Consider the following 9,376-nt stretch of genomic DNA (forward strand, 5'->3'; position numbering starts at 1 on the left):
ATTATGTCATGTTCGCAAGCAATCTAATAGGGTAGCTCATGATTTAGCAAGAGTTGTGTTTACATCTACTCTGCTCATTTGGTGGAGATTATTTTGGATGATTTAAAGAAGTAATGAAAGCCTTTTGTTTCCAAAAAAAAAAACCTACAAATCAAATCAAATCTGACAAAAAGGATGACGGAATAGAATGAATATATCAAGCAGAAATGGTGAAAGAAAAAATGATGCGCTTAAAAAGAGATCTTGTCGTACATTTAATTAGTTGTACTGCACGAAAATTATATCTAATCAGATGTGCTCTCTATAACTACCCATCTAGACACCGATCAAATACTTCGTATGATTGTGGGGCTTGAGCATTACCGAGCTTTAGGGGCCGTTTGGTTCACTTCGGAGAAACGGAATGGAATCTAGAAAGAGAAACGTGGAGAAAGGAAAGGAATGATCCAGAATTGTTTTACCTGTTTGGTTTTGTTGCAGAAACGGAATGGAAATTTGTGTGATTAATTCTATATTCGATTTTTTTAGTATTATATAATTTCAAAAGAGTTAAATGTGTTCATATCTATAACAAGATAATTTATTTACATTCTAATAAATTAATATAATTTATTTAACCATACTATTAATTTTTTAAAATAAATTAACATGTGAATTATGTCACAATTATATTTAATTTAAAAAACTAAATTTAAAATTATTTTTAATTCTTAAAAATACTTTATATGATCATCTTTTATTTTAATTGTTTAAAATATGAATTATAACTCAAAATAGAAAAAATGCGGGGAAAGGGAATCCAAATACCTAGTTAGAGGTGGGGAATGAGTTATGAGCATTATTGGGTAAGCCCACTGCTAAAAAAAGGGAAAGGGAATGATGATTTTTATAAAACAAACACGTACAAAGGGAATCAATCAGGCTTATTACCTTTTTCTTTCCTGAATACCCCAAACCAAACCGCTCCTTAGTTTTGTGATGTAACTCCTACAGAGGAAAGAGTAGACCGCTAAATTCAGGAACTTCTAAGAACGCATACTAACCACTTTACTTTTAATATTAAAAGAGTGAAGAGTAAAATCATTTGCCGTCGTTTTCACTGGGCAAGTTGTTGACCACCAAATATATGATAAGAGCACAGGATTAGATCGCAAAGCTTGGTATTTATTATTTTACCGCTCTATGGATCTGCTTTGTTGATTGCATAAAATTTATTCTAAATCAATGGTTGATTCTTGATCATTTGTGTGATTTGATCTTTTCTGATTTTACATGATATACCCAAAAGATCTGCTACTTGTGTTGCCACCGGGCAGGAAAATTTTGTTATGTTGCGCGAGAAAATTAATATTATGAAATTTGAGTTCAAAATAAAATTTGACAAATAAATAAATGGAAAATATTTAATAATATGATGTACATTTGAGGCCAAATTTGAAATTAAAAAATTTATAATCTATTATTTATAAATTTAATAAATGAGATACACATCATAATTTTGTTATCTTCATCGCTAAATTGCATCGAACCGAATCTACAGATGTCGACATACAGGATCCACCATTCCAGTTTAAAAGCTCTGTTCTTTTATAAACTCTTTAACTTATCTTAGAAATTTAAGAGAATATGTCAGAATTATGTACGTTAATTAAGAAAAAAAATATAATATTTGAATAATAGTGATAATCTCAGTAAGCTTAATGACTAAATTTTATATCTATCATAACAAATTAACTATAAATCGAAACTCATATATCTATGATTTCTTCTTTCTTTCTTCTTTTGAAAAAATATAAGATATATAATCTATCCTAAATTAATATTAATTCAAAAATAATTTATGCGTTAAAAATAGAATGACACTAAAATATAATTTTCAAATATATGTGTACTGGTCCAAACCGATATGATTTCAGTCTTGTCGGATTTTTCCCATCTCATTTGAAAATTAAATAAATTAATTGTTCCATAAACTTATACAAATATTTTTTTTTTCCCATCCGGTCCGGTCCGCTTCTTTGAAATCATGCTACAACCTTCATAAATTATTTTATTTTATTATATCACCCTCAAAAATCATTATCTGACTATCCTCATGATATTTATTATTTCCTAAATCTAAGAATAAATATTTGTGGTTTGTAAAGAATTTTGGTAAATAAAAAAAATATTTGTGACATGATAATTTTAATTTTAATTTTATAGAACAGAATATGTGATTAATACACTATACCTTTTTAAAATAAGTGAGAAAAGTAAAGTTTAAAATATTTTAAAAATATATCACAATAAATATAGGAGAGAGGGACTATATGGAGTATTATACATGGTGAGAAACAGAAGGAAGATCATAAACAAGATCCAGTGATATATATGATAAAATTATATAATAAACTCATGTCATACTTTTTGTTGAGATTGCCTTTTGTGCTTTGCACTTCAACTTTTGGTTTATATACAAAGCTCATGAAATCCTTGATTCCTCGTATCCGTCAGAAATCTACATGTTGATGAAACAAAATCTGATCTTCAAAGTCAATTTTAGGTGTAGTATTTTATTCTAGTCTCCTGCCTGCATGGAGTATAAAGGAACTGGATTAGCAGATAGATACAGCAGTACACACAAGCATGTCAAATTAGAAATTTATGTTTGGTTGAGATGAATAAATACGAAAGAATATGTCAAATTAGAAAATTGTATTTGATTGAGATGAATAAATATGAAAGAAACACAACGAAATTTAAATTATGATAGGGGTCATCTAAATCCTTACACCCTATAAATATGAAAAAGAAATGTTTCGTATTCCTTTTCTTCTGAATTTTTATCATAATAATTTTCCACTCACTTCATATTTTTAAAAAAAATTATCCTATTTTTATTATTTTAATTTATTTTTAGTCATTCCATTTCATTCTGTTCCATTCTTCCCAACCAAATACAACATGAAAGTGGTTTTCCTGGTTTTTATATTTAGATTTTAAACCAATTTCGTTTTTAAACTGAAAATTTCTGAGTGGGTAATAAAGTTGAAATCAGTTTAAAGTTAGAAATAAGCAGAAGTTGGTCCGATGTACTTTTCTAATCAAATTATTTTTTTTGTGATTTTTTAATAAAAATCAAATTCATTAAAATAAATAAACAATTAAATTTATTATTATAATTTTTCAATTATTGATAAGTTCATTTATAATATTAATTATCCAAATAAATAATTAACTAAACACTTATTACATTAAAAATTTATAAAGTATAAATCATAATTTTAATACCACTCAAACTACCTCTAAATCTGACCAGCAAATCGGCGGTGTTCGAAGAATATACAGGAATGATTTATGGGGATCAATTATCCACTTATGTAATCTATCCAACAATTTGTTTTTAATTAGATATATAGGGTAGCACTCCATAGCATACCCTCTTATATGGAGTTACGTAGCACACCATTATAAATATGTACATAATATATATTCTATTATATTTTTTATGAAATATAATTGCAAATTTTGATTATTAAACCGAAAACGAAGTTATACAATTTTTTTTATTCCAAAGATCATCTAAAATTATGCAATATCTCAACATGATTCTATAACAGAATAATAATCATCCAGAATTATTCTGTTGTAGAATCAGTTTCGAAAATATGTTTTTTTAATCAAATTTTAAGTGTTAAATTACTTAAAATAGATTTATTTTATAGTATTTTTATATTAGAATCACATTTTATATGTATTCTATAACAGAATTTATAATAAAATTGATGATTTATAGTGGCGCACTATGTAACTCCATATAAGGAGTCCCTCTTTTGAATGTTGGCCTAGATATATATTTGTACCAAGTGGTCAAAGACTGAATTGTTTATCCAGATAAATTCTGATGCACGGCTGTGCTTGTTCAGTTATATTGGAAACTTAACTTTTTATAAAAGGTAGGTATTTAAATTTTCGGAAAATGAAAAAGCTAAAACGAGAATTGTATGATTAAAGAAGAGTGGGGGTGAGTAAATACTAACTTCTTACATTTCATAGATATTTCTTTCTAGTATCATAGATATTCATATTTTTATGAAAATTACTCTTCTCGTATTTTTTTAAACCAAACAACTTCACCTGTATGTATTTCTAAAGAAATTGAAATACGATATCAGGAAAAAACTAAACAAGCATTAGCATTAAAATCATAGTAGTCATGTTGTAAAGCTAGAAGTATACGGAAAAGATTAGAATCGAAGATAATATAGAAATTTGTCCATGTTAGACATAGATATATAAATCAAAAGAAGTTTTTATTTGTCTATTTAAATTAATAAATGATAATTAAACATGTTGATGAAGCAAATTTGTAATCAACAAAGATTAGTTTCGTCGCCGGAATTAAAGATTTATAATGTGGTTATTTGACGGGATATTCGTTCGAGTTTGATGGTTGTGTGTTTATGGATGACTGCGATCAAAAAAAATTTGATTGTTTTCTTGTTATCAACTTTTGTTCGCTTCGATGTGTCGTTTTACCCTGTATATATAGAAATTAAGTCATAAGTAATTCTCGAGCAGTAGAAAATCTAAGTCAATTATAGATGTGTTTCTTGTGGATGAGCAATAACCAAGGTGATAGCCCATAGACGAATCTTTTAAATTATTCTGCTACGACGGTCCCAATATGATTGGAGGGATTAACTTTAAAACCCAATACCTCATTTTAAATCCAAATACGTCATGGATTAGGCATTGCCCATAACTATTTGGTCGTACCGCGGGTGAGACGCATGGTATAACCATGACCATTCCGTAATGTGTATGGACGAAATCTTACTCTAGTAGGATTATCCGTCAAATTACAAAACAAGTTGTCCCCATAACTTATCAAGACATGATCATTTCAATCACTCGTGATGATAACCTGCCAATATGCAGAATCAAGATATGTGATCATTTTTCAAACTACCACGCAGGCCTTCAATAAATATTGTGATCATCTTAATCCCTGATAGAATACATGATTGAGGATCGCCAGGGTCTTCATTAAACACACCCTTGACGATGAAACTCCTTTCTACATTCTAACTATCAAGTTACAAGATCTCCTCTTCAAGAATTGTATCTTAAAGGACGCGCCCCTAATCTATTTAGTCCTTAGTGTATTTCCTAAACAATCATCCACAAGTGATCACATCTGTAAACAAAGGGGCGTGTCATTCCCTTCTCAAGAGGGCCATTTAGCAAAGATCTGGCCCGGGACCACAAACACATTTTTATACATAACAAAACTTATATTTATCAAAAATTCAATCGTCCAATTTTAATCAACGGATGAAAATAACTAATCAATCACCTAACGACTAACCATTAATTGTTAATTGCCGGCTGCCAAAGAGGGCCTTTATATGAGATGTGCATGGTACAAGTGTCTCAAAATTCCGCATCCATTCACATAGAACGAAGGACCTGTCACAACATGTATACAGTACAAGGGATGGACAGAACTACCGACTTGAAGTAGACGAGCAAATGTCAATATGTGCATTATAACTCGGCATTAATAAGACTCTTGATCTGCAGCTGCAAATGCAAGTTCTAACAGCTACGGTTTCAGCTTTGGCAGACTACAACTCAGAATATATTGTGGTGTTTCAGATGGTACTTACTAGGCATTGGTTAAAGCTATTTGTCCAGAACAGAAATGTCCTTGCACAAACGTACACCAAAATTAGTTTCATCGGAAGTACAATGCTACTGGAATAACAAAACTTTTTAAAAGGTCAGTAATTTACAATATGTATAATTGAAATTTTATTTCAACACAAAATTTATTAATTGGAAGAATTTATATTAGCTTAAGTATACCAAGCTTAATGTCAACATTCAGTTAAACATAAAATGTACTAGGTCTTCTCTAAGGCCCCATTTGATAACAAGTGAATGAGTGGATTGCTGGATCATTCAGAACCTCGTCCCGTTAAGATCATTTGTTTAGCAGTTATTTCAACTGGACGATACAAGAAAAGCGTTGGACGACAGAGCCTAACTTACCCTCACTCAATCGTCCAGCTAATAATCCTGCTCAAGTCCACTTCTCTCTTTGATAACAATAATAATTACTGCCACATTGTTTCCCTTTTAAAAATCGTTTGAATAGTGTTTTTTATATACTTGTTTGTTATTGAATATATAAATATTTTTTTAAGATGTCAAATTTACCAATTTTCTTATAACCCTTTTTAATTTATGTTTTATTAATGTATAAATTAAAATGGAGGAAAAAGTGATGAATGAACAAGAGAATAAATTTTTTATTAATAAAAATGAATACAGAACCGAAAGAAGGCTCCTACAAATATAACGTTAGTCATTTACAGAAATATATTTAAAAATTATCACCATCCAGATAAATTTAAATAATTATTAACAAATAACAATCATTCATTCAGAAATTCAGATTAACTATTCATCCAGATTTCCGGTCATCAAGAATCAGCTATCCAGATTTAACAAATGATCCCTAAATTGTTTTTAAAGACGCTATTTTATATAATATGCATATATATAGTAAATCTATTCTTAATTAATCATAGTACAAAATAATTAACTAATCATAAAAAGGTTTGTGTATTGAAGGAAATTAGGAAAGTAATGTATTTTTTTATATTATAGAATTTTACAATTTGTAAGTTTTGACGAAGAGGAAGGAGTTACTTCCACAGTTGAAATCATTTAAAAATATTTATAATTTATATTTAAGATTTTGTATTGTTTCATCATTTATATTAATATTTCTCGACAAGTTTTGCTGTGACAAAAAATATTTTTTGCCGACTTTCATAATTTAATAATTTTCTTCACAACTTATTATCTAGAAATTAGTTAATACTTATAAGTGATTAAAGTATTTGGGTAAAAAGTGAAGTGATGAAACAAAATTAGGATTCTTAACTTTTTATAAGTGATTCTTGATTTTTTACGCTTCTAACTTCGAGACTAAAAATTCCATCCAAACACCCACAACTTCTTATAAATATTTCTTGTTTTTTACGCAAACGAGGTACTAAAAAAAAAACCTGACTTCTTACTAAGAATATTCGGAAGTCCATCAGGCCAAACACGCACGGTATGTAACAATGTATTGCATAATTTGCACTAGATTTTTAAGTGTTACATGCAAGTTGCAACAGATCTTATGTACGGTCAGAATTACAAATGTCCCGTTTAAAACCAATGCTAAATTCTTACTCTATATGCTACAATATTTGGATTTATATTATCAAGTCCTTATTTTTTTTTCCTTTAATTTGCTAGTTTAACTAATGTTTGTTTCGAAAGACAGTTTATTTAATGATAGTAACTAGAAAGTTTAGAAACAGAGGCTTGGTGTTAATTAATAAATACTAATTTATTTTTATTTTATCAAAATGGGATAAGAAGAAGAAGAAGAAGAAATTAACTGTCAGGCAGTGAATTTGTTTTTTGATTTAAAAGTAGGGCTGCCCTGTGTACGTTCTCATTTCTGCTATAAAAACAAACCTCTCCTCTCATTCTTCTTCACAACTCAACACAACGAACCATCAGATATCTCATTCTTGCTTTCAAGTTGTTGATACCATCTCTCTCCTCGTTCCTCGAAGAAAACACTCTCTTCTTGAAAGATGGCTGCTGTTCTGCACTCTGTTTTTGGGATATTTGGTGAATCTTTGGTTTCATAGTTTCATCTTGGGTTTTGTTTGTGTGTTGATTTTAACTAATGGGCTTGTTTCTTCTTCTTGTCAACAGGGGATTTCACTGGTTTGTTCCTCTTCTTGGCCCCAATGTATGAAATTCTCATCAACATTGTTACTGTTTTTGTATGCATATAAGAAACACACGTAGTAGTAATGGTGTGTTGAATTTTGTCAAGTTTGTTGGTTTTCTTGAGTTCTTTGATGCAGTTGATATGGGGGCAGAGATGATTGTAGGAGACACATACACGCAAGTTGTTGATTGACATTTTCATGGGTTTTGTGTAGGATCACATTCAAGAGGATCATTCAGAACAAGGGCACAGAGCAATTCTCAGGCATACCTTATGTCATGACCCTCCTTAACTGCTTGCTTTCTGCTTGGTAATCTCTCTCTCTCTCTCTCTCTCTTTCTGTCCCCCCCCCCCCCCCCCCCTCTCTCTCTCTCTCTCTCTCCCTCTCCCTCTCCCTCTCCCTCTCTCTCCCTCTCTCGCCCTCTCTCTCCCTCTCTGTGTTTGTTCTGATTGCTGAATATTATCACTACATAGGTATGGGCTGCCTTTTGTGTCACCAAACAACATACTAGTCACCGTGGTAAACGGAGTCGGTACAGTCATTGAATCCATTTATGTCATCACTTTCCTCATCTTTTCTTCCAAGAAAGAGAAGATCAAGATTCTTGGACTTATCGCTGCCATGCTCGCTATCTTCGGCTCTGTGGCCTTAGTATCTGTCTTGGCTCTTCATCATCAGAAGCGCAAGGTCTTTTGCGGTTTTGCTGCTGCAATCTTCTCTGTCATTATGTATGCTTCCCCTCTTTCCGTCATTGTAAGAACAACTCTCAGCCTTCTTTTGTTCAAGTATGTTACAAGCTGAAACTTTTTGTTATCAAAAAAGTGTATGCTGGAAGTTACTTATGATTGATTCTTTCAAGATTACATTAGGAGGAAGTTTTGTAACTTTTGAACTTGTTGTACACATAAAAATGTGAGTTCCACCTGTTTTAAGGCTTTTGGTTGCTTCAATTGTGCAGAGGCTGGTAATGAAAACAAGGAGTGTGGAGTACATGCCCTTCTTCTTGTCTCTTTGCAGTTTCCTCTGTGGAACTTCTTGGTTTGTTTATGGCCTTCTAGGAAAAGACCCTTTTGTAGCTGTAAGTATTGTCATTCACTACTTTCAATCTTTTCTTAGTTCTTAGTTCTTGGTTCTTACCCTTGTGTTAAAAATGTTATTTGCAGGTTCCGAATGGTTTCGGATGTGCACTGGGCATAGTCCAACTGATCTTGTATGCAGTCTACTGCGGCGACAAGGGCAGCAAGAAAACTAGTGATGGATCATCTCTGGAGATGGGGCAAGGCAATAAGGCAAACCATGATCAGAAGCAAGTGAGCAATCAAGAAGACTCCATGTAGAGCAAGAAATGCATGCATGGAAATTTCCAACTATGATATGCTCTAATTGGGCTCTAGTTGTCTTACTTTTCCTAGTTAGCTAGGTGTTTTGTTGTTGGTTCAAGAAGTGTGACATTTCTAAACTGTGTTGGCAAGTGTAATGTGGTATACAAACAAAACCAGAATCTGGTGAGTCCTTTTTCACAGGTTGCTGCAGATTTGGGGACCAATCTTTCTCTACTAATTTTAGTTTACTGTTTGTTGCAA

The 9,376-nt window shown here is 31.2% G+C and overlaps 1 protein-coding gene across 1 annotated transcript; it reads left to right on the forward strand.

Annotated features, from left to right (window-relative positions):
- The first annotated feature begins 7,547 nt into the window (after positions 1-7,547).
- LOC108213589 (bidirectional sugar transporter SWEET1) lies at positions 7,548-9,376 on the forward strand. The gene is made up of 6 exons (XM_017385399.2): positions 7,548-7,686; positions 7,774-7,810; positions 8,007-8,102; positions 8,267-8,546; positions 8,752-8,871; positions 8,957-9,376. Exons 1-6 carry the CDS (start codon positions 7,650-7,652, stop codon positions 9,128-9,130), a joined length of 744 nt encoding a protein of 247 aa, XP_017240888.1. The 5' UTR covers positions 7,548-7,649; the 3' UTR covers positions 9,131-9,376.

Source organism: Daucus carota, chromosome 3 (assembly GCF_001625215.2).
Source record: "Daucus carota subsp. sativus chromosome 3, DH1 v3.0, whole genome shotgun sequence".
In the NCBI taxonomy this organism is placed as follows: Eukaryota; Viridiplantae; Streptophyta; class Magnoliopsida; order Apiales; family Apiaceae; genus Daucus; species Daucus carota.

What these genes read in the sequence shown, in the direction of transcription:
- LOC108213589 (XM_017385399.2), top strand. Translation starts at nt 7,650, where the DNA reads ATGGCTGCTGTTCTGCACTCTGTTTTTGGGATATTTG. An exon ending in CTCTGTTTTTGGGATATTTG is followed by an intron (nt 7,687 to 7,773) that starts GTGAATCTTTGG and finishes TCTTGTCAACAG; the next exon opens with GGGATTTCACTGGTTTGTTC. An exon ending in TTCCTCTTCTTGGCCCCAAT is followed by an intron (nt 7,811 to 8,006) that starts GTATGAAATTCT and finishes GGTTTTGTGTAG; the next exon opens with GATCACATTCAAGAGGATCA.